A 22,595-nucleotide genomic window follows, 5' to 3' on the forward strand; every position below is an offset into this window, starting at 1 on the left:
GCTGCTGTGTATCCGCCCAAGAGAGGCTGTGTGTGGACTGATTGAGGAAGGTGCGGGGCGGGGCGGCAGCCCCAGGCACTGGAATGACGCATCTGCCTGGCCCACCAACAGTGCCTTTGTGATTCCCCAACAGCCGTGGCCAGCGAATGGCCTTTGGGGAGGAAGGTCCAGGCTGGGCTCTGTGGGAGCCGAGGGGTGTGGCTCTCTGGAGGGACTTGGTGCCTCCGATATGCACCACCCCTTGGTCCAGTAGTGCCTGTGAGGCCCTTACTGTTCTGGGGCCCTCGGGTATGGGGCCCCAAACCACCCACGGACCATGGCTGGAAGTTCCGGGCCCACCACCCTGACCTCCCTCACCGCTGCCCCGTCCCTCCTGGCCTTTGGAGGTCTGGTCTCTCAGACTTTCCTTCCCTGTCTGCCCTCCATGCCTGTTGCGTCCCTGAATTCCGAGTGTCCCTCGGCCTGCCTCTTCGTCCCTTGTGGTTTCTGCCCTCAGGGCCTTCCTGCTCGGGGCTGGAGGCCAGGGCTCTTACCCCGAGTCCCAGCGAAGGTGCAGACAGCGGTGGCCGAGGGGGCACCAGGCCTGTCTTGGTCCTGCTCCGTGTCCAGCAGCATCGCTGCCACCTGGCCAGGCAGGGCCGAGCTCCGCCCTCCTCCTGCGCAATCCCCCCAGGGGTGTGGGGCAGCCGGAGGCCAGCACCCACTTCAGAGCCGCCCACGGCTCTTCTGGCGCGGGCCAGCCCGGGAACCGCGGGGCACCGGCGCTGTCCGCGGTGCTGAAGGAGGCTCTCGGGTGGCCGCCCCGTTCGTATCTCTCCCGCTCCCTCTCTCTCCGCCTGTCCCCCACTACCCCGTCACCAGCCGTGCCCTGGCCCGCCTCCCCGCCTTTCCCCCGCCCACCTCCCCGGGTCCCCTGTTTCTCCGCCCGCCTTCCCCGCCACCAGGCAAGGGATTCGCTGCACGCGGGTGCTCCACCCCGCTGCTCCTGCGCAGCCTTCCGGAAGGCAGCTACCCGGCTGCCAGGCCGCCGGCGGGGGAAGCCCCTCCGGCTCCTCCCGCCTCTGGCCCAGGCCGCCGCCAGGCCTTGGCTCCAGGTCTGGCTTAGAGGTGGCCAACTGTTGCTACTAGCCTGAGGAACTTTCTGCATTAACGACCTCCTGAACTCTCAACTTTGCCCTTATCTCAGGCCACTGCCCCACCTCCACTCCCCCAGGGCAGTAGGGGGTGGGGAGGGCACCTGGGGTGCCCCCAAACAGGATCTACTCAAGACTCAGGGGCAGAGAGCTCTATGAACCCTGGGCCTGAACGAGGGCCACTGAGGGTGAGCCTATGCCCACACCAGCATCACTCGGACCGGCGCTGGTGGCCAGCATCCCCACCACGGTTGCCTCTGGGGGAGGGGCCTGGGTAGAGCAGGGAGGGAGGGAGGGGCTTACCTACCAGTCCCCACACAGTCAGCTGGGGACAGGAATCCACAGAAACCGAAGCCACACACAGGACTACTGAGACCTACCTCCTCCCGCAGAATAAAGTGGGGAGGCGGGCGAAGAGAGCTGACTAGTTCAGAACCTGAGGCAGCAAACAGGTGTCCATGGCGGAGCCCTGGGTGCTCTGCCCAACAAGGGGCTGGGGAGTTTGGGCTCTGTGGCAGGGGCGCCTAGGAAGGCCACGTCCAGTAAAAGCTGACGTCCAGACTGAGTGGCCAGCAGCTAGGGCCCCGGGTCCCGAGGGCCTCCCTGGAGCAGGGTACCCCTGTGCATCTGCGCCCACCCGTGGTCACTGCTGGGTGTGGAATGAGGGCTGCTGTGCTCAGTACACCAGCCCCGAGACCACCGGTGACTTACTTCGACCCCTCTCTCTACTCCGGAACCCTGGGGCTGTCTCCCAGAAGTCTCTGCCTCAGTAGGAGCTTCAGGTGTGTGGGACTCGCCACCCTCACCGTCTCTGCTGGTTCACATCACAAAAGAACTACAGCTATTTCAAACATCAGATTTCTTTATTTCAAAATGTGCACATTCATTTACTTAAATACAAAATGTTCACTTCCCTTGCAGGTAAGAAATTTCAGTGACATTCCACACCAACTAGCTTCTTTTTAATCAAAATTCTTCCATTAAAAATAAATACATTTAAGTTTCCGAACTTATATTCATTGTCTCAATATTTACAACTTCAGAAAATAAACCTAAAGGACGCTCGCCTGAGCGCAGCATCCGTGGCCGAGCAGGCCCCACAAGGTGTGCAAGATGGCGCACACCTGCACATGAGATGCGCGGCCGTGGCCACCTTGGCACAGCGCATCCCCACAGCCCGTCTGCTGAACACCAGGCCCCTCCAGGCAGTGTGAGCGTGTCCCTCAGGGTGGTGACCTCCACCTGCAGCATTATGACATCCGTTCCAGCGTTTACCAGCTGACACTGCCTGTCCGACCAACTACGACTTATGACAGGGCCCACGGCCTGGAAAAACTGACTTTGGGAAGGGAGGGACATTGGACGTGAACCAAGCGCAGCTGAATGAATGGTTCTAAGTACTTCCCTCCAATCCACGGAAACCTGCGGGGCTTCGAGTGGAAAAGAAACACCACGGGGTCTTCAACGACCCAGGCACAGGACAAACCACAAGGGCGGGCTCAGGGGCTTTCAAACAGGAGTGATGGGCAGGCTCAGGCGGCAGGCCCTGCCCCCCGCTCAGGGGGGACACCAAGCGAAGGTGTGCTGGAGACGTCACATCCCCAGGCTGCAGCAGTGACATCAGCATGATGGCCATCGCACACACACAGCCTCGCCATCCACGGCGATGAGCGCAGGATCCCGGAACAGGCAGAGTGGAGAAACAGTGACACACGTGCTCACACACAGGTTCGCAGACACTGCTGAGCTTCCGCACAGGGTCTCCTGGGCAACACACCCAGCAGAATTTATGTCTTCAGTTACCTCCCAATGTTTTGGGTTTTACAAATAATGTGCTAAAGTCAATAAATGGTAAGCAATTAGCCACCACACAGGCCCTCTGTGACCCCTTTCGTGAAAACTGCTTCGGGCAAATGCAGTCTAGCCTGGGGGCGCCAGTGAGGCCCGCCCGCTCCTCTGGCTCAGGTGGCTGAGGTCCTCCGTGGACCTGGGGGGGGCTGGGCCACCAGGGGTGGTGGCGGGAACAACGGGCAGGGGGGTGGCCCAGGGACAACGGGCAGGCGGGGGTGGCCCTCACTCAGTGAGTTCTCTCTCGTCACCAGAGTAACACAGAGAAGGGCAAAGGCACTGTCCCTGAGGAAGGAGCCGGCCACCACCGGTCCTTCCAAGCACACGTCCACCCCGCCAGGCAGGGGGCTCTTCCTGCAGCCCAGCGCCTGCTCCCCTCTGGCTCCGCGGCTGCCTCTGGTCGCCCCTTCGACTCTCTGTGGGGGAGAGGGCGGGGTTTTCTCCAAGTCCCAGAATGAGGCCTTGCAGGGCAGACGTGGAGTCTCCCAAACTCGAGGTGAGAGAAGGCGCCACACCAGGGACACCCCTCCCGTGTCTAGGCCCAGAAGAGGGAAAACACAGACATCGTTTTGCCATCTTCTGCTGCAGGCGTCCGCGGAGCAGGTGCGCCGAGTCTACATCCCCTTCAGAAGCGTCACAGCTGCAGGCACGGGGCTGAGCCCCCAGTGCCCCCGGCCCCGGGCAGCTACACGGCTGGGTGGTGGTGCCGGACCTTCCAGCGCTTGACCCGCACACGGAAGAAGAAGAACATGAGCATCAGGAACAGGGAGGAGGCCACATACAACAGGACGCAGAGGCTCATGTCCAGGCTGGAGAAGCCCAGCCCCAGGAAGGGCGCCGCCGCCTCCACCTCCCGGTGGCCTGCGGCCCAGGCCACTCCCAGCTGCGCCCTCTCCGACAGGCCCGGGGAGGGGGGCAGCACGCGGGGGGCGTGCAGGCTCCGGGCCCTGGGGCCCCCACGGCCCGGGCCCTGCCCCTCGGCCTCGCCCCCCAGGGCTGCGGCGTGTGTGTGGACGAGGTTGCTGCTGCCGTAGTGCCGCTTCAGGAAGAGGAGCACCTGGCCTTCGTCCCAGCTGTCCAGGCCCCGCGTCTCCTCGTGGCAGGCAGGGCAGAGGTCCGGAGTGGGCCATGGGACCTTCGGGAACCTGGGGTCCTCGCTCGGGTGGCCTGGGAGTGGGAGGGGGCAACAGTGGAGAGGCTGCCGAGAGCGGCCGCCCACCCCGGACTGAGGCACCACTCCCCCACTTCCCCTCAGCCTCCCACAGGGTCCAGACGGCACTCCCCTCAGCCCCACCTCTCCCGCACAGGCTGCAGCTTGTGTCTCCAGAGCGCCCTCTGTTGGCACTGGTCCCTCCCTCACACCCTCCAGGGGCTCGAAGGCCACACAGCAGTGCCACTCACGTGGCCAGAGTCTGCTCCCAGCCTCCCAGCTACACGCTTCCCAAAGACCCCTGCCCAGCCCCCACCTCTGCCTCCCCCACACAATGCCCAGGGCCCTCAGTGCCCTGAAGTCTCCACAGCACTGCAGGCTCAGGGGCTCCTGTGGGCCCCTCCCGGGCCCTCGTTAATAAGGGTCTGTGAAGCCTGCTCTGTGGGCCGGTGGGAGCTTGTCCGCTCACCTCAGAGCCCAGTGCTGCAGGCCGACTGCAGGGAGAGGCCTGACACCCAGAGGTGGACAAGTCCTCTGTACCGGGGCCCACGCTTTAGCCTGCACTGCTGGCCCCGGGCAGACACAGGACAGACCGCGGCCACGTGAGTGGGGCTGCAGCAGGCAGCTCGGGGCACGAAGAAAAACCAATTTTCTTTAGTGCTTCAGCTGTGTGTTTACAACCCAGAGGATTAACTAAAAACCGGTAGTTTAGTGACATTTTCTGTTCATCTCTATTAAGATTTATTTCTCAGTGGAATTATTTTTAAGCCTAATTTTAATCTGCCACTGATTTAGGAACAGTTTGAATTACTTAAGTCGGAGAAAACACACGCACCCCGTTCAGTTTTTTAAACAAAGCCACATTCAGGGGTTCGGTCCGTCATCTGCGATCAGATTTTAAGGACACTAAAGTTCCTTCCTGGAAATTAATGATAACCCAGCCCTCCCACCACCAACCTTCCAGGGGTCCCCACTCGGACCAGAGCCCCAGGGAGTGAGATGCCTGGAAGCAGGGACACCGGAGCCCTGGGGCTGACTGCGGCTTTTGACAGCTCCCATAACAGGCCATCACGGAAGTGGCATGGGGCTAGGGCAGGTGTGGGACCAGCTGGGGGCCAGGCGGCAGGCAGCGGGGCACGAAGGCCAGGGCGGTTGATGCCCGTGGCACTGCCGTCCCTGCCGCCACGGGCCCCACCCGGACAAGCGCTGGCGCCGCACGGAGGCGCAGGCCAGACAGTGCGGCTTCTGCTCACCTGCCAGGCGGCTGTTGACGAGGTTGTGTTTCTCCCAAAGCCAGAGAATTGCTTGGTCCAAGGTCTTCACAGAACCCATGGACTCTTTGGCCATCTGCTCAAAATGCTCCCCGCATTCCTTGCACCCAAAGAAGGTGCGGATGTACCTCCTGATGGTCTGCAGCACGGCCTGGGGGTCGCCTTCGAAACCTGCCGAGGGAGGGAGCACTGTGGGCGCCACGGGGACAAGACGCAGAGCTGGCCAACTGTGTCCACGAGAGCCGCGGGGCTGGGGCCTTCGGAGCCAGGAAGGGGCCGAGCGCCTCACGTGGACCGGGACGTGCTGCATGTGTGCGCAGATGCGGGAAGGAGCCCGCACCTGCCCAATGCCTACCACCCGGGGCTGCTGGCTCGTGTGCACCCCCCACCCCCGAGAATGAGCCTCGACTCTGAGGACCCTCAGGGGCCACGCTGCACCTTCTGGTGGGGCTTTGGCCCCAGGGCCCAGAGACCTGCGGCTCCACTGCAGGTCAGAGCCTGTGTGCGGCTTCTCTCGGGCCCCCAAAGGCTGGTGCTGGGGCCACAGGAGCTGCTCCAAACTGCAGTTGTTCTGCTTTGAAATCCTCGAGAAACACAAGCCCAGGTGTGAACACAGCCTTAGTGCCTCTGGGCTCACGGGAGGGGCAGCCAGGCCTGTGTTCCTCCTGGAGGAGGGGACCCCCAGGCCTCCCAGCCACAGGTTACAGCCCCCGAGGGAGAGGTGTCAGGAGAGCCGCTGTGCAGACTCTGGAGGCAGCGGCCAACATGCCCTGACACAGGGACCCCGGGAAAACCACAGGGCAGCTCGGCCCCTCCGGACAGCTAATACGGGGGATTGAGTCTACAGATAAGAGACCGTGAGATTAAAGCAGATTAAATGTCGGCAATAAAAGACATGCTTTGGACGCTCAATCCGTCTTAGTCCAGGCGAGGGGCCTCTGCACAGGCCGGTGTGGCCCTGGGGCCTGCGCTGTGCTGCTCGCCACGGGCCACACTCCTGGGCCCGGGGCCAGGTCTGCTTCTGCCCCTGACCTGGGCCACCCGCTTATTTCTCTCAGAGCAGGTGTCAGCTGAGCCGACTTCTCCTAGGTGGACTGTTTCCAGGGCGGCCAGGTGGTGCCCACAGTGAGACAGGCCCTGTGGACGTGCTCGGGCCTGGGCCTCTGCCCTGCTGTCCGCACTGGCGGCCAGCAGCCCCTGGCCAACATCTGCCGAGCATCACCGTGTAATCCCCCTTGCTCCCCAGTGGAGCACTGCACCCTCAGCCCTCCCTAATCTTTAAAGTGGGCAAGAACCACAGAGCTCTACCTGGGGGGGATTAGGGGGGTGGGGGCTTTTAGTCGATGGGGTTTAAATGTGGAAGAAGGAGAGGGAAAACCTCCCAAGACATAATCTGGTGTCTCCGTCTGACCCAGTTCTGTGGCGTGGGATGCGCTCCTGGTGTCACTGTGATTGGTGTCGGTGCTGCTGCCAGGCGAGAGATGGCATCTGTGCACCCCGCCATCTGCTGCCCGCGTGACACCAGCCTCAGCTCGGTGCCGTTTCTGCGGAATCTCCTGGGAAGGAGCAGCCCTGGCTCTCACTGTGCTGCCTTCAAAGTGCACTTCCTGCCGGGGCAGGGGGCGGGCGGCACACACCGGACACGTGCCTCCTTCCAGGGCTGAGCTCTTGGTCCGGGAGCGGGTCCCAGGCCTGGTGGCCTCTGATTTCACCTTCGGTCCAGGAGCTCCAAGGATTCTCCTGAAAATCACGCTGCTCTTTTTTCTGTGTGATTCTTAACAAAGTCTGTGGTTTGAAAGCCCATCTCTGCCCCCACGAGACCCAGGGACGGAGAACTCCAGTGTCATCCGGAAGAAAGCTGGGGTGGTAAAAGTTTCCGAAGACCGCCACACGCCCTGCTGCATGTGACTCCGCCTCCTCACGTGGCGTCTGGCTGGACGAGACCCAGCTGACCCACAGGGTGCGGTGGACGTGAGGTGCTCGTGGTCTACCTCGAGAGCAGGCTGGGCCCACGGTGCCTCCCAGGGACCAGAGCACACTCGAGTGGCGGGTGGCACACCTCGAAGGGCACCCTCTCTGGCTATCACTCTGATGCCGCCCGTGTGGTGAAGGGAGTGGCCTGGGGAGGGGGCCTGAGGCAAGTGCAGCTGACAAGGACGGGACTGCGGCCACCAGCCAAGAGCGAGGCTGGGAGGTGGTCCCCGGCCAGCTGAGCCTCAGTGACACTCAGGCCCAGACTCACACTCCAGCCAATGAGAGGGCCCGGCTCGGCCATCAGACGCCGAGTGAGAGTTTGGTGTCCTGAGCTGCTCAGGTTCAGGGTGACTCGTCCCGCAACGAGAGACAGACACCTTCCAGTGTGTGTCCGCTTGTCCCCACATTCTCTTAAAGTAACAGCAGAGGCGCTCACGCTGGTGGTCCCGGCCACGCCCTCCCAGGTCTGAGCCCCCACAGGCTGGCCAGGCACGAGCGTGGAAACAAAGGCTCCACTGTCGGGGCTGTGTGGGGTCTGGGCAGATGCCTGAGAAGACGCTCCCTCTATCCGGGGAGCAGGGGACCCCAGGGCACTGAGGACACACAGCAGAACAAGCCTCTGCTGAGCGTCTGGCAGCACCTGGCAGGTCCCAGCACAGAGTCGGGGGACTGACAGTGCCCTGGCTGAGTGGGGACACCTACCTGTGCCATCCAGCGCCTCTGGGTGGGCCCCGGCTTGGACGGTCAGGGTGTGGAACAACTTCCAGAGGGAGCAGGTGTAGCCCCTCAACTCTGGGCGGCTTCCTTGGCATCCCACCCACCTTATCTGATTGCTAAGGAAGATTCCAGAAATCTGGGAAAAGAAAGACCAAGAGATAACCGAAACGACAGAATTGAAAACAGCTGGTGAATGTTCTCTGACCGGTGGCAGTCACACACAGGGACGTTTGTCCAGATTTTGAGAACTCCGACATGCTCGCTTGGCGGTGTGCTGGCCACGGCCCGGCAAGGACGGCCCTGGGTGCCTGGTTACGAAGCTGTCGGAGTCCCTCCCTGTGGGCGCCAGGCCTGAGGGCAGCTCGGAGGGGCTCCCCCACTCTCACTCAGCACATAACTTCTGCTCGTTCTCAGGTGGAGGACTCGGAATTCCCTCCAAACGTACACTAAACCACCAAAAGCCCCGGGGCCACAACACTGGAGGAACCGCTGCTGCCTGTGCAGGGCTCGCTGTTGCTGACTGTCCTCGAACTGAGGGCTCAGCAGCAGGCGGACAGCACCAGAGGCAGAGGGGGGAGTGAGCGCAGTCACCATGGAAACGGGGCAGGAAGAACCGCCTATGCGGTGGTGTGAAGGTACCTGTCTGCACCAGGCTAGGAGAGAGGACGGGGCAGTGGCAGGGACCCTGGGAGGGCGGGCTCACCCGCATTTTGTTGTCGACCAGGTCGAGGATGGCGGTGTAGGGCACCCTGTCCAGGGGCAGGCTGGCCAGCCACTCCTGCAGCGTCTCCAACAGCCTCCGGACGGGCGGCCGGCCGGGGAACAGCTGGGCGGAAGGACTGCACTTAGAGACTGTTCGGGGAGGCGTGCGGCACCACGTGGGCTCCCGGCAGGGCCCTCGGGGACAGCGCCTGCCGGCCCCCGAAGAGCTTTCCGTTTCCCATGCGGGGCACGCAGCACCGCGACCTGCTCCCCAGCGTCGTGTTTCAGGTCTGAGGCATCTTCACAAAAACGACTGAGACGCGTGCCCCGTGTACAGGAGAGCCACTCGATGACCAAGGGGCTGCACAGCCAGTGACAGGCAGATGAGCAGGGCACCTCCTCAAAGGGACGAGGCTGTTTCCCAGGAGCCCTGAGTCCCGAGCCCACAGTGGGGTCATGGGGTGGTGGCCCGCGCACACAGCTCTCCTCCACCCACCCGAACACACCGGGGACTCGCTACTCCTTCAGACATCGATCCTGCTGCTTTCCTTTCCCAAAACTCACACTAGGCAAACGCAGCCCACCCGGAGAGTCTGGTCACTGCTTAGGGACTGTGCACGAGGCAAACGCCTTCCACAGTGAAGGCCCCTCGTCTCTTGGGTAATAACCAGCACCAGGTCCCAGCACTGTAACTGGTGGCCACTGGGGCCAGGAGGACAGGGGCTCAGGTCCGTCCCCAAGGACCTGAGCGGTAGCCTTCCGCTCCCTGCTGCTCTGACCCCCCCAGTTGCTCTGGGCCAGGAAAACGACTGAGCCCTGATTCCAGTCCTGGAGCTAAGAGCTCTTGGCAGGAGCTACGCTCGGTAAACCCCCGAGCCCCTAATGCTCTACCTTCTCCTGAAATGGAGGGCCCGCCACACAGGTCCTGGCCCCCAGCAGACCCCACCCCGTGAGCGAGGGTGGGCGAGGACAGCGGCCCTGTCTACCCTCCCCGAGGAAGCTGCCCGCCGCCTGCTCCGTTCCCCCTATTCCCCTTGTCATCGGGCTGGCAGCTCAGGCCACATGCTGACCCCTGTGCCTCTCCACTGCCACCATGCTTACCTCTGACCTGGGCAAGTGCCCTCAGACCAGCCCCTGGAGAGCACTGCCCTCTGACCCACACCCGGCCCGGCCCGGCCCCGCCCCCCCACGTGCGCTGCGTCCTGGGGCTTGAGCAGGGTTGGCTGGGAGGCTGACCAGGAGACATACGCAGCCTGGGCCCAGGGAGTGGCGCGCCCGGCCCAGAGCAGACCCCGCACACCTTGGCGACGACGGTGACGAAGTCGGTGAGCGTCCTCAGCTCAGCCCCGGCCAGGGTGCTGCGGGCGGCCAGCTCCACCCGCAGGAGACAGTGCAGCCCCGACTCCAGGTCCGCTGTGTACAGTCTCGACCTGAGGGCGGGCACAGCGGGGCCGGTGAGCAGGACCCCCGCACGGCACACCAGCCCCTCCCCAGGGGGACACGGCTGGTTCCTCAGCAGCCACCCATGGCTGCTGGGCTTCTGGGGAGACGGGTGCCACCAGCCAATGAGCTCCACCGCCCTCCCACCCACGCTGTGGCCTCTCTCAAGCGCTCACCCCACCGGGGGCAGCTCTCGTGCAAGAGTAAGCTTGCCTGTCAAACTCCCTCCACTCCACAGCCTCAGCATTCTCTTCTTTGTTCAGCTTTTCAGGCAACAAAAGCGATTTTTTCCTCACATTCGGCAATGATTTCAAATAAGAGGAAAAAAATGACCGGAGAGGCTTCGCGCTGCAAGAAAGCGGGGGGGTGGGGGGTGGGCACGGGCTGAGCCCAGGCCAGACCTGGTTCTGGCTGCTCAGTTCCTCCTGAGTCCCCCAGCCCCCAGGCTGAGACTAGGCCCCTCCCTCATGGACAGAAGCTCTGCCCCGCCCCTCCCTACCCCCCTGCCTCCTTTGCTGGGCCCAGGGCTGGGGCTAGCCCTCCGCCAGGACACACACCCACACAGGCCCGAGTCCCAGCCACAGTAAGTGCCATGACGGACCTCCTCCTGCCTGGGGAGACGTTAGGTCTGTAAAGCCGGGCATCTGCCAGTGTCCGCTTTAGACACACGGGTGTTCAGAGGGGGCAGGGAAGGGCGTCCCGCCTCCACCCCAGGCCTTGGTTGGCACCCCTGAGCCTCTGCACAGGCGACCCCTTAAGGGGACAGAGTGGGACATGCCCTGAGGGTGTGTGAAGCCTGTCGCTGGGCACTTCTGGAAGCTCAGGGGTCCTCCAAAGTGGCCGGGGAAACACAGGCCCCCGTGGCCTCTGGTCAGGGCCCAGCACCCCAGGGAGTAGGCCCAGGCACTCGGAACACCCCAGAAAGCTGAGCCGCAGAGCCTGAGGCAGGACAGCCCAGCCCCACAGTGGCCTTGAGCACCCTGAACCCCGGAGTCTCCGTTAAGAACAGAAACACGGGTACTGTGCGGTGTTTGAGGCTTCTGGGTGGCAAAGGGGTGCCCTGGTGCCTCAGTTAAACCTTCTAGAGGATGAAAGAGAAGCCCTTCAAGCAAGGACGTGTATCCTGCCTTTTCGCTGCTGTGTCCCCAGCACACGGTGACCCACCAAGAACTGCCGAGTAAGCGCAGACGGGAGGCCCGGGGTCTCCAGGCCAGCAGGCGGTGTGGGGGCCACGCAGCAGGGCCGGCCTTCCCCACCGCTGAGGGGCTGGAGCCTGGCCAAGGGACCCACCTCTCTCTCACCTGCGGCCTTTCCCAGCCGTTTCCCAGCCGGCTCTCTCTTGGCTGTCCCCGCCCTGGCCCTCCGCACAGAGGCAAACACCAGCCTTGGGGTCGCTGTGTGCCGTGTGCCGTGGCAAAGGGGAGTGGGCGGTGAGAGGGCGGAGCCTGGGGCCCACCTGCACCCACTGCTCATCGGGAGGAAGACCCGGACCACCTCAGGCCCAGGGTGGGCTCCCACCCTGAGGGGCTCCCAGATGCCACCATGTGTCACAAACAGCCCTCAAGCCAAACTGCACTCACACGCTAGTTAACCCGTGTGACCCGTTCGGGTGAATCATGTAGCAGGAAGGAAGGGAAGAGATGCCGAGCTTCTCCAGAAAGGCCTGGTCAGCGTCCAGCACCCTCTTCACAGCGACGTTATCGTAGGGGATCAGGTCCAGCGTCACCTGGGGTGGAGAGTGTGTCACCTTCCCTGCAGCTGGCGCCGTCCCCAGGAAGTGCCACAGCCTGCAGGAGGGACTCAGAAACTCCATGCCAGGAGTAAACCTGTGTCTGTCTTCTGGATACCCGGACCGTTGTCACACCTGGTCCTGGGTCTCCCCGAGGGTCGGAGGGACCCCTGCCACTGAACTTGTGCCGTGCCATCCGAGCCAGCACGCCCTCCGGGAAGCCGACCTTCCTCAAACGCCACGTGCGCACACGGGCCACTCCCCGCCTTGGGCTTTCCCTGACGCCTGCAGCTGTGCACCCTGCAGCAGGCACCTGCCTTTGGGGGGCCACCAGCACCTGGGAGAGCCACATGGCCCTGGCCTCCACCTGTGTCCCCAGAGCTCGCAGACGGTGGAGCGAGTCCAGGCAGGCGCTCACTGATGGCAGAGCTCAGGGATTCCTGTCACCCACATGGGTGTCGGGCCCCTGGGCCTTCCTGAGACTCCCAAGGGCAGAGGCTTCAGACCCACACACGTGACAAGAGAGCAAAGTCTCACGACAGAAATGCGTTTTATAGAACCTTGGATTTGGCAAAAAAGTTGAGTTCAAAATACAGGAGAAAACCTGTGAGCACAGCATGTGGGAGCCAAGAACCACATCCCGGCCCAGGTCCACTTCCCTGTGAGCCCTGTGCCCCACACAAGCACCAGGTCGCACTGTCACCTGCCTCGGTCCTGCCCTCGGAGAGGCTCCCCGCAGCCACCCGAAATCTCCCTCCAGGCCCCACGCAGAGCCCAGCACGCCGGGGGCCTGGAGGGAGCGCAGACAGTACCTCGCGTCCGACGTACGAGCCACTGCTCTCAAATATGACGGCCACGCGGGGGCCGTCCCGCTTGTCGATGAGAGACAGCACGTCACTGGGCCTTTGCAGAGAAAAAACCGGCTTTCAGTGCTTTCAGGGACAGTGAGCCGGCCGTCAGGCGCCAGGGCCCACTCTGCTTAACGCACGTCTACGTTTCGCAGAATCAAACTCACCGCACAACGTGCCCTTCTTACAGAACTACGCACCGAATCGGGTCCAGCGCCGGGCAGGCAGGGGGCCAGTTTGCGTCCGTGTGGTTCTGCAGGAAGTCAACCATGGCCTGTCTCACTGTCTGCAGCTCTCGGTCGGGACCTGGGGGAACAGCCACCATCGCAGGGTGCCCCCCGCACTGCGCCCCGGGCAGGACGGCCTCTGCTGAGCACGCTGTCCCCTGCGGGCTGACAGGTCGTGCTCTGGGGCCTGACCTAGACACTGGCTGCCGGGTGGGCTCGTTCATTAAAACTCACCGGGAGACCTTCCCGCTACCTTTTCAACTACTGCGTTTACTTTTAAAAAAGGCCTAACTGCTTGCCAGGAAGGCAGAGCACAAGACGAAACCTTCCCGCTGGGACCGTGTGCGTCTGAGNAGGACGGCCTCTGCTGAGCACGCTGTCCCCTGAGGGCTGACTGGTCGTGCTCTGGGGCCTGACCTAGACACTGGCTGCCGGGTGGGCTCGTTCATTAAAACTCACCGGGAGACCTTCCCGCTACCTTTTCAACTACTGCGTTTACTTTTCAAAAAGGCCTAACTGCTTGCCAGGAAGGCAGAGCACAAGACGAAACCTTCCCGCTGGGACCGTGTGCGTCTGAGCTCCCACAGGTGACAGCGGGGCAGGCTGTCCCGGGAGGTGGGACAGGCCTGGCAGCGAGGCGCCCCGCCTTCTGAGGCTGTGTTCACGCTGAGGGGTCTCTGAGGCCCCTCTGAGGCCCCTCTGAGCGAGCAGCATGGCTCGCGCCCTCACCTTTAAAGTTCTCTCCGGTCGTGAAGTCCCTCGTGAAGGCTTTGAAGTACTACGAGGAGAACACAGGGCGGGTGATCGGCAGACCGGCTCTCCACCTCCCCACCGCAGAGCTGCGGCCCGCAGCCCCGCGTCAGGTTCGTGGGGGTGGTGGGCACCCCTTGGAGTCCGGTTTGCACACGACCTGACCCAGCAGGGCTAGAGCCACACAGACTTCAGGGAGGGTGACAGGCACAAACGGACATCTCCGGGCAGGAGAGAGCTTTCCATGAAAACCGACACCTCGTCCGGGAAAAGACACAGCGAAGACAGGTGTGCATGGCGAGGCGCCGCCCCACTCCCGAGGGAGAGCGCGTGGCAAACACACAGAGGGTTCTGGAGGCCGGGGACAGACGACCCAGGAGGAAACAGGCAAACCCCAAGGGCAGACGTGTCACTGACGATGTGACACAGGCCACACACAGACGGGTCGCTGTCCCCGGGCAGCAGACTGTGCTGGTGCAGCCCCCGCCCAGCGATGGCCCACATAGCAGGGGACACGCTCACAGAAGCCGAAGCCTGAACAGCTTCGTGGCAGCGACGGAGGGGACAGCAAAGCATGCAACAGCAGTGCAGGTGACCGTCAGCAGCGCCCTGTGTAGCGAGAGAGGTGCCATGCACGCAGCCGACCACATGACCCAACAGGAGCACATTCGAGAGACCAGGCTCAGGCAGGAGCCGGGGGCGGCACAGGCTGGGGGGCAGCCACACGGCACCAGGCAGGGGCTGACGGGGCAGGTGGCAAAGCTTCCTCAGAGCTGCCTTTTTTCTGAGCTGTGGCTCCCTCAGAAACCCGCTCCTGTGCAGGTGTGTGGCCACACGCACACCACGGACACGGTTCTCCACCTTTCAGATCTGTGGACCTCCTGCCCCCTAGTGGGACACAGGCCTGTCTAGGGCCCATATGGTGTCCTCAGGGTGTCCAGGCTGGGCACCACACTGGGGGTCATGCAGGCACCCAGCAGATTGGTATCCGGGGTGCACACAGGGGCCACAGCACATGGTCATGTGTGGGGGTGGAAGGAGCACTGGACAGTGAGACCCAGACCCGGACTTGGCAGCAGACCTGACCACCCCCACCCTTGGGGCAGGTCCAGCCCCGCCAGGTGGGATGAGAGAGGGACCCTCTGCAAACAAAAATTCCCACCAAGGGTCCAGAAGCAGCCCACATGCTGGCCGGCTCAGGTGGCGGGGTGCAGGCAGGAGGTGCTCACCCGGAAGGTGGGGTAGTAGTGGATGTCGTAGGCCTGGCACACCTCGTGGTTGCTCTCCTCCGCGCAGTCCAGGGCGGCGACTCGGATGGCGGCAGCCCAGTCTGGAAAGCAGGGGTGAGGCCTTAAGTGCCGCGGGTGGGCGGGCCCTGGGCTGGCCGGCCCTGCCCCCAGCCCTTTCAGGCCCAGAACGGTGCTGCGCCCAGCTGGGAAGAGGGACAAAGCTCCAACAGCAGCAGGGCCGTGCTCCCCTCCTTGATGGACCCAGCTGGTAACAGCTGCCCCCTGCCCCTACCCCCCCCCCCGGCCAGGCTGCTTTGCTAGACTGCCCGGGACACCCCCAGGGACGATGCAGTGCCACCTAGGAAGCAGTTTCCGGTACTTCCCCAAGATGCCTTCCACAAACCCGCGAGCACTGTCACTGTCCTTGGGAGCAGAAGAGGAGCAGTTCAAACCCATGTGTGTTTTTCCGTCTTTGAGTTTCTATGACAGGAAACCCCCAGCATCCGAATGAACCAGAGACAATGACACAGCAGCCTGTGTGCCCGTGTCAGCATCCACCCCAATGCCCGCCCACCCCCACCGACACCCCTGCCAGGTTGTGCCCACCCACTGCGCCTCCCAAAACAGGGCTCGCCACCCAGCAAGCTGCCCGACACGCTCGCACAGCCGCAGGTGCCGGGCCCAGAGCTCCCAGGTGTCTTATTTTTGCGTGGACTGTTTGTTTAAATCGGGTCCAAGTGGGGCTGCCCATTGCGACTGGTGGACATGGCTGGTCTGCTACCGCCTGTCCCCAAGCCCACACTGTGCTCTCCCACCAGCTAGGCACTGTGGGCTGCCCCCAGCCCTGGTGCCTGGGAACTTGGGTGCCTACACCACACCTATGCCGGACTCTTTTGTGGTGAGCGTGCTCCCACCAGGACTGGGTGGGCCCTGGCTGCCTCCCCGCTCACTGACCACCCCTGAAAGCCTCAATTCCCAATGGCTGCAGCCAGGTGCACAGTGACCCCCAAGGCGTGGCACACACAGGGGCGGAAGTGCTGGCTCATGCCCTCAGTCCCTGGTTTCAGTGGAAGGACCCCCAACATCCTCCAAAGGCCACTGGTGCAGTTTCCCTTTAAGAGGTCTTTTCCTTTTCTGTGGGACACTAGGTGGATCATGCTGCCGCCTGGGGCTCCGTCCTAAACTCTCCCTGGCGCCCAGCCCTGCCTAGGGGAGGGGGACCCACGAGGCAATGCGGTGGCCTCCACAGAGACACAAAGCAGCAGTGGGGACCTTCCAGGACAATGGGCCTAGGGGTTGGGTCACTCCTGGGCCAGGTGAGGCCTACTCACCTTCTGCCACAGATGTGACTTCTGAGTGGCCTTGCAGCTGCCCGTGGCCATGGTCCTGTACCACGGCCGGGCTAAGCCAGGAGTGTGGGTGAAATCCAGGTACAGGGCATCTGCTCTGTGCTCTGTCCTGGTCTGAAACCTCGCAGGTCACGTGGAAACATGCCCGGAAGGAGAGTCACGCCGCCCACCCCCAAGGGCCGTGGGAACAGGAAGACTCCCGCACATCCCCAGTCTGGTACCTGCTGTTTTTCACCCAATACACCGCTTCTGCTTAAAAATGCACACCCTTTCCTCCTGAAAGTGTACTAAGCTAACCAACGTGGACACGACGCAAAGCGTCCAGTGACACGACTCAGCCGTGCTCTCCCCGCCCACGACCCAACACTTGGGCCTCGGGAGGGCCGGCTCACACCCCTGGGCCACTCCAGCGGGCGGAGAAAAGTGTCTCGGACCCTCCTGAAGCACAGGCCCGGGGAGGGACAGCTAACACTCTGTGGAGCCAGCACAGCAGGTGGCACGAGCTTGGACAGCCAGGGGAAGCCCCTGGTGTGTCCCTGCCCCATCCAGCCTGTCCTCTCCGCTCTTCCCGCACCCATGTCACAAAGGCCTGCATCTGCTGCCTTTCCCCGCCCACCACAGAGTGGCACCCAGTACTGGGACCTTCGGTGACACACAGTGCTCCCAGCAGGCGAGCCCTCGGGACGGGGTCCGTGAACCACTGCAGAGCAGGCCTCGGGCCCATTCTCACTGGGGCACAGCCACCAGGGCAGGATGGCGGAGGGAGCAGCTGGCCTGGCTGCCCGGACCCCTGAGAATCCGTGTCTGCCTGCGACCACCACCCCACACACACCTGCCCCTGGAACAGAGTGGCCACCCTGGTGAAGGGCACGCCGACACTCGCCAGGCCTTACTCTGCCTTGGTGAGAAGGCCGCCTGTGCGAGGCCACCGCACACAGACGGGGAGCGTCTCAGTCACAGCCAGTGTCCCGGCAGATGGGCGCATTCAGGGAACACAAAAGAGAGACTCTCTTTCCCTGAACACAGCGTGAGCAGAGCCGTTTCAAAGGTCTGCCTCGGGGTAGCGGCCTCATTCAGCCCAGGCCCTCCCCTCCGCCTGTCCGTCCCACCTGCCTGCACCCCACCACACAAAGGGGACCACCGCTCAGAACTGACAGATCGTCTGCTCGCAGGACTCAGGCCACGCCCAGCTGCACTCGGGTGTGCCCTCCCGCCAGCTTGGAGGCCCGCCAGGGACACCACAGGCAGTGGCCACGGCTCGTCCTCACTTCTGCTCACCAGCCTACCTTTAGTACCACAGGCTTAAAGTGATGCTCATGAAGTAGGCTTCCAAATGTAGTAGACAAGAATTTATTTCAAGTTCACTTGCCAAATAACCACATCACTTAATCCAACAGGATGAAGCCTTTCACTATTACTTGCCAAATTCTAATGAAAATATGTACGCAAGCCTCACTCTGCGAAGACAGCAGCACGGCCTCACTGCCCCGGCTCCGAAAACACATGGGCCCAGGATCTTCCGGGTGGCGCAGGGCCCAGGTACGTACGGCTCCTCCAACCACAGGCAACGCCAGGGCGAGGTCAGGGCTCCCAAACCCACTGTCCGGGTGCCAGAGGGCGGGGTAGCTTCTCTCCTGGTGTGAGTCCCTTCCCAGCTGCGCAAAGGCCTTTCCAAAAGAGCTCCAAGTTCAAGCCACAACGTGCGCCGGGACACATGCTGCAGCACCTGCCTGACCGAGGGCCGCCCCAGACACCAGGGCTTGGGCTAGTGCCAGTGGAACCAGCGGCAACGCCTCCTTCACCACCTGGTCCCGGTGTGGGCAGTGACCCTGCGGTGCTGCAACGCTCGCAGGAGGTGACACCGAGACCACCGAGGGCAGGGCTGAGACACTGCGCGCTGCCGGGAATCCCTCGGTCCCCCTTCCCGCAGTTCCCTATATAAACCAGCAGGTCGCCTGGGACCCGAGGTGAGCCTTGAGACCAGTCCCCCAGCTTCCAGGAGGCCCGCACCCAAATAAAATCCCTGTCCTTTACATCAGAACCTGCCTCTTGAGTACGGGCTTTCGAAGGGACGAGCATCGGACCTGCGTCCGGTCACAGCACCAGCGCGCAGGAGCAGCGCAGGGCAGTTACGCAGGGCAGTTATCCGGAAGCCACCCTTGCGGAGAGCCCAGGCATGCTCTTGTAGCCTGGCCTGGGGCCGGCGGCTGGGGCTGGTCCTCTGGTCCCCTAGTCCCCAGCGAGGTGAAACTCAGGCCGCATAGGGCCCCAGTGGGCACTACAGTTAAACACTGAAGCCCTGCAACACAGCCAGACGGGAAAAGCTTTCGAGAACAAGTCCCACATCTTGAGAGCTGAGGCAGGGCCAGCAGCCCGCACAACCCGGCTGCCTCCCCTCACTGCGGCTGGGCTTCACGCAGCGTGACAGAGCTGCCTCGGACAGGGCGGCACCCTCCAGCGGCAGCTGCCACAAGCTCCCAGGGTCCTCCTGCGCTCTGCACCCAGCCACACTCTGGCAGGTCATTCTGCTGCCCTCTGCACCCCACCCGCCCCCAGACCCTGTTCCTTCTTCTGTCGAGCAGACACTGGGCCCCGGGAGGCCCCAAGTGCCCCAGTTTGTCACCAAGGCTGTGTGTGGCCTCACAGGCGCCAAGTCCAGACCAGGTGACGAAGAGCCCAAACGGAGGCAGGGCAAAGGGCAGACACCACGGGGCAGCAAGTTGGGGCGCCCTGCCCTGTCCTCCGCAGGCACACTCACCCAACCTGTCACTCAGCCCTGGGACCACCTGTGGGTGACCGTCTCACTGCGTCTCACGGTCCCTCTGTCTACGACAGGAGTGAACAGGGAGGATGGGTGTGGGCAGTGTGGAGTGCACGCCAGGTCGCAGCTCCCTTCCCAGCGCCCCCGCACAACCCCAGGGCCAGTCTCAGACATCCTGCCCTCGCTGCAATGACCATCAACGGGACCCTCCCACATCGACCGGTCTATGCAGAGGTACTCTGGAGCTACCTCGGGCGGGTGCTGGCCACCCCCACGCCCAGCCACAGGAGGAGCGGACCAGGGGCCGGCACGCAGTCCGCTCCACTTGGGTTTTCAGGAGTGCGGCAGCGGGACTTCCTCCGGCACGGGCCTGTCCCTGGAAGGGCCAGGCCTGAGGCTGACCTGCACCAACATGGGCGTGGCTGTCTACACCCAACAGTAGCCTTTTGTTTGTCGAGCCCCCTTCTGAACCGAACAAGCGTTTATTACATTTGTGACGAATTCAAGGTCAATCCAAATCCAGGAAAACGACAGTCCCTAGGCTGTGACCAGAGAGGCCTGCCGAGCAGGGGAGGAGCCCCACCCCACATTCTGGGCTTTCTGCTCCTTCTCGGCACACAGAGGCGGCCAGGGAGGAGGCGATGGGGGGGTGCGCAGTAGCTCGGCAGATGCTCACCGAGCTCAGCACCCCCCAGTCGCCACCCCAAGGCCCCAGGGGCTGGGGCCGACCCTGTGTGTTCCTAACAAGTCCCCAAGTGGGACACTCCCCAGTCAGAGCTGGTGGTCAGACAGCCTCAGAAGTGGTTTGGTGCTGGAGACTCTCAGCTGGGCCCCCACAGACCCTTCGCTTTGTGCCCCGCTCTTGCCTCCCTTGCCTTCTAGGCCACAGCTGTCTTCCACCCCCCGCCATGCCTGCCTCTGGTCTCAGCCTCGTGTCCTTGCTCCCAGGAGGACCTCCCTCAGCTAACAGTGAGGTCACTCACACCACTTGGCACAGACTGGACAGCCTGCTTTCACGAGCAGCCTTCCAAGTTCCAGGGACAACGCTCTAGGCTCCTTAAGTGCTGGCTCGACCACGGAATACTTTGCAATATTTTAATCATACTTTACAATTTCTGTATTTCACAAACTAAGCTGAAAAGTCAAAATATGCAATAAACAGGTGACAAAGGTCTTACCAGGGCTCCCTGAATTTTAATCGCCATTTCTGTTCTGCCACCGAATAACAAATGAGAACCCAAAACTTCTCTATATTGTTAAGCTCCTGTTTGTTCTCAAGGCAAAGGCTTTAAGAAAAAAACCAGCCCTGGCTGGTGTAGCTCAGTGGATTGAGCCCGAGCCTGCGAACCAGAGGATCACGGTTTGGTTCCCAGTCAGAGCACATGCCTGGGTTGCAGCCAGTTCCCAGCGAGGGGTGCATGAGAGGCAACCATACCCTGATATTTCTCTCCCTCTCTCCTTTCCTTCCCTTCTAAAGATAAATAAATGAATAATAATAATAAAAAAAGAAAAAACCCAACCCAGAGAACCTAAGGAGTTCTCTGTCCACTTCTCAGTCTCTGGTCTCCGCTGTGACCAGTGAACAACTCTGTGCACATAAAACATTAGCTCAAAGAACAAGCCCTTTTGAATTAAAAAGCCCCAATACCCTGAGCTAAGACGAGAATGTCCCTTAAAGATAATCATTTACAATTATGCACAAAAACACTATGTTGGCCCTGCCTGGTGTGGCTCAGTTGGTTGTGCGTTGGCCAGCAAACTGAAAGGTCATCAGTTCGATTCCCAGGCAGGGTACCCGAATGGGTTGCAGGTTCTGTGCCTGGCTGGGGGCGTGTGAGACACGACCACACAACCACACATCGATGTTTCTCTCTGGCTCTTTCTTCCTCCCTTTCCCTTTCTCTGAAACTGAACAAAGAAAATCTTAATCAAAACAAAACACTATTTCGACTCCTTTAAAGGTTCTGAATCAGTTTAGGTTTGAGAAAATGACCGCAGGTTGGATGTAAGACGCAAAAACAAGGGTAGGAAGGAAGCACCACAATTTGCTGCCCTCCTGCCCACTGAAACACATAATGACAGGTTAGGCAACACGAGCGGGAGCCCTGCCAAACCTCACTCTTGCTGGGACCAGCTCCTACTTCAGAGCAATTCACATCCGGTTTCAAAGCTGGCCGGCTTGTGGGCAGGAGGCTGCTCCAACTCCGCCGTTTCAGAGCGGCCCTGCACCGTGCTCTGGGACTGACACTTCCAAGGAGGATCACACTGGCAGCCAACAATGAAGTGCAGGCACGTTACCACCAGTTTGGCGGATGACAGTCAACAGAGGCAGCGTGTCTGTGACCAAGGAACTTCCCAATGAAATGCTTGGAAAGCCTCTGGATGTCTAAGCTGGGAGCTCACTTTGAGCATCCATGTGGTCAGCAACCCGGCCCAGAAGGATTTAAAGGGAAAGCGACTCGGGTATGGAACGCGGATCCTCGGAGAAAGGGGATTCTAGGCACTGAGGTGGAATGACTGAGAACGGTCTATCGGACAGGAAACTGAGGATACAGGCCGGGGAAGTTAGTGAAGCTTTTCAAGGCTCAAACCAGGTGTAGGGAGAGCTGGGACAACTGTGGAATGAGAGCTGGGGGAGAAGGGTTCTTGTCTTTCCAACTTGAGACAGCAGCTTCCCTCGGAAGGATCCCGCGGTGCGAGTAGGGGCAGGCATCTAGGGTACCCAGGGCGCAGGCCACCGATGGTCGAAGCGGGGTGCCTCTGAAGGGCAGGAAAAAGGGCCTGGGAGAATGCCGCGGGCCCGGGGACGAATCCCGGGGCTGCGGGGCCCGCGCCGGCGTCGGGGTACCGCGTGGGGCGCGCCTCACCTTGCACGTCCCTGGCCAGGGCCCGCCAGGTGGGCGCGTAGCCGATGCAGTGGCCGCACCACGAGGAGTAGAACTGCACCAGCCACGCGGCCGAGCTGTTGACCGTAGCCCCGCGCACGCTGCCGCTGTCCAGCACCCACACAGCGTCCTCGCCCGCGCGGTACAGCCGCGCCGCGCCGCCCGCACCCGGCCCGGCCGCCGCCGCCAGCAGCACGAGCAGCGGGGGCAGCCGCGCGGGCGGACCCGAGGGCGGCCGCCGAACTCGGACTGCCGTCCCCGCCGGGGGTCCCAGGCTGCTCTCCGCCGTCCCCACCACCACAACCCCGGCAGCCGCCATGTTGGGAAGTGCCGGGGCTCGCCTGACCCTTCACCCTGGCAACCGCCGTCACGTGCTCCACGCGCACCCGGCCCCGCCCCAGGCGCTGGACCACGCCTCCAGACCCGCCCAGGGCCGTCAGGTCCCGCCTCCATGTGCGCCAAGCATTGCCTATCCCCACCCGTGACTGCCGAGTCACGCCTATGGCCCCGCCCACACCCATCAGGCCCCGGCCACGGCTCGGCCTCTCACGCTCCCCTCCAGAACCCACCCTCATCGCCTTG

At 62.4% G+C, this 22,595-nt stretch overlaps 1 protein-coding gene across 2 annotated transcripts; it reads right to left on the reverse strand.

Annotated features, from left to right (window-relative positions):
* Window positions 1-1,977: 1,977 nt before the first annotated feature.
* Window positions 1,978-22,377, reverse strand: QSOX2 (quiescin sulfhydryl oxidase 2). Of its 2 annotated transcripts, none has more exons than XM_037036562.1 (12): window positions 21,996-22,374; window positions 15,019-15,119; window positions 13,769-13,817; window positions 13,013-13,118; window positions 12,777-12,867; window positions 11,816-11,961; window positions 10,449-10,583; window positions 10,096-10,225; window positions 8,797-8,919; window positions 8,079-8,229; window positions 5,385-5,573; window positions 1,978-4,148 (listed from the first exon to the last, which is right to left on the reverse strand). In XM_037036562.1, exons 1-12 carry the CDS (start codon window positions 22,330-22,332, stop codon window positions 3,667-3,669), a joined length of 2,040 nt encoding a protein of 679 aa, XP_036892457.1. In that variant the 5' UTR covers window positions 22,333-22,374; the 3' UTR covers window positions 1,978-3,666. The 2 variants fall into 2 exon arrangements, with proteins under 2 accessions (XP_036892457.1, XP_036892458.1); XM_037036563.1 differs by lacking the exon at window positions 1,978-4,148 and adding an exon at window positions 4,269-4,756 and having other exon boundaries at window positions 21,996-22,377.
* Between the last annotated feature and the right edge of the window lie 218 nt (window positions 22,378-22,595).

Source organism: Sturnira hondurensis, unplaced genomic scaffold, assembly GCF_014824575.4.
Source record: "Sturnira hondurensis isolate 20B ecotype Veracruz unplaced genomic scaffold, ASM1482457v3 Scaffold0022908, whole genome shotgun sequence".
Classification (NCBI taxonomy): domain Eukaryota; kingdom Metazoa; phylum Chordata; class Mammalia; order Chiroptera; family Phyllostomidae; genus Sturnira; species Sturnira hondurensis.

What these genes read in the sequence shown, in the direction of transcription:
- QSOX2 (XM_037036562.1), bottom strand. Translation starts at nt 22,332, where the DNA reads ATGGCGGCTGCCGGGGTTGTGGTGGTGGGGACGGCGGAGAGCAGCCTG. An exon ending in CCGGCGCTGGACCCGATTCG is followed by an intron (nt 12,868 to 13,012) that starts GTGCGTAGTTCT and finishes TTCTCTGCAAAG; the next exon opens with GCCCAGTGACGTGCTGTCTC. An exon ending in GCTCGTACGTCGGACGCGAG is followed by an intron (nt 11,962 to 12,776) that starts GTACTGTCTGCG and finishes TCTCCACCCCAG; the next exon opens with GTGACGCTGGACCTGATCCC.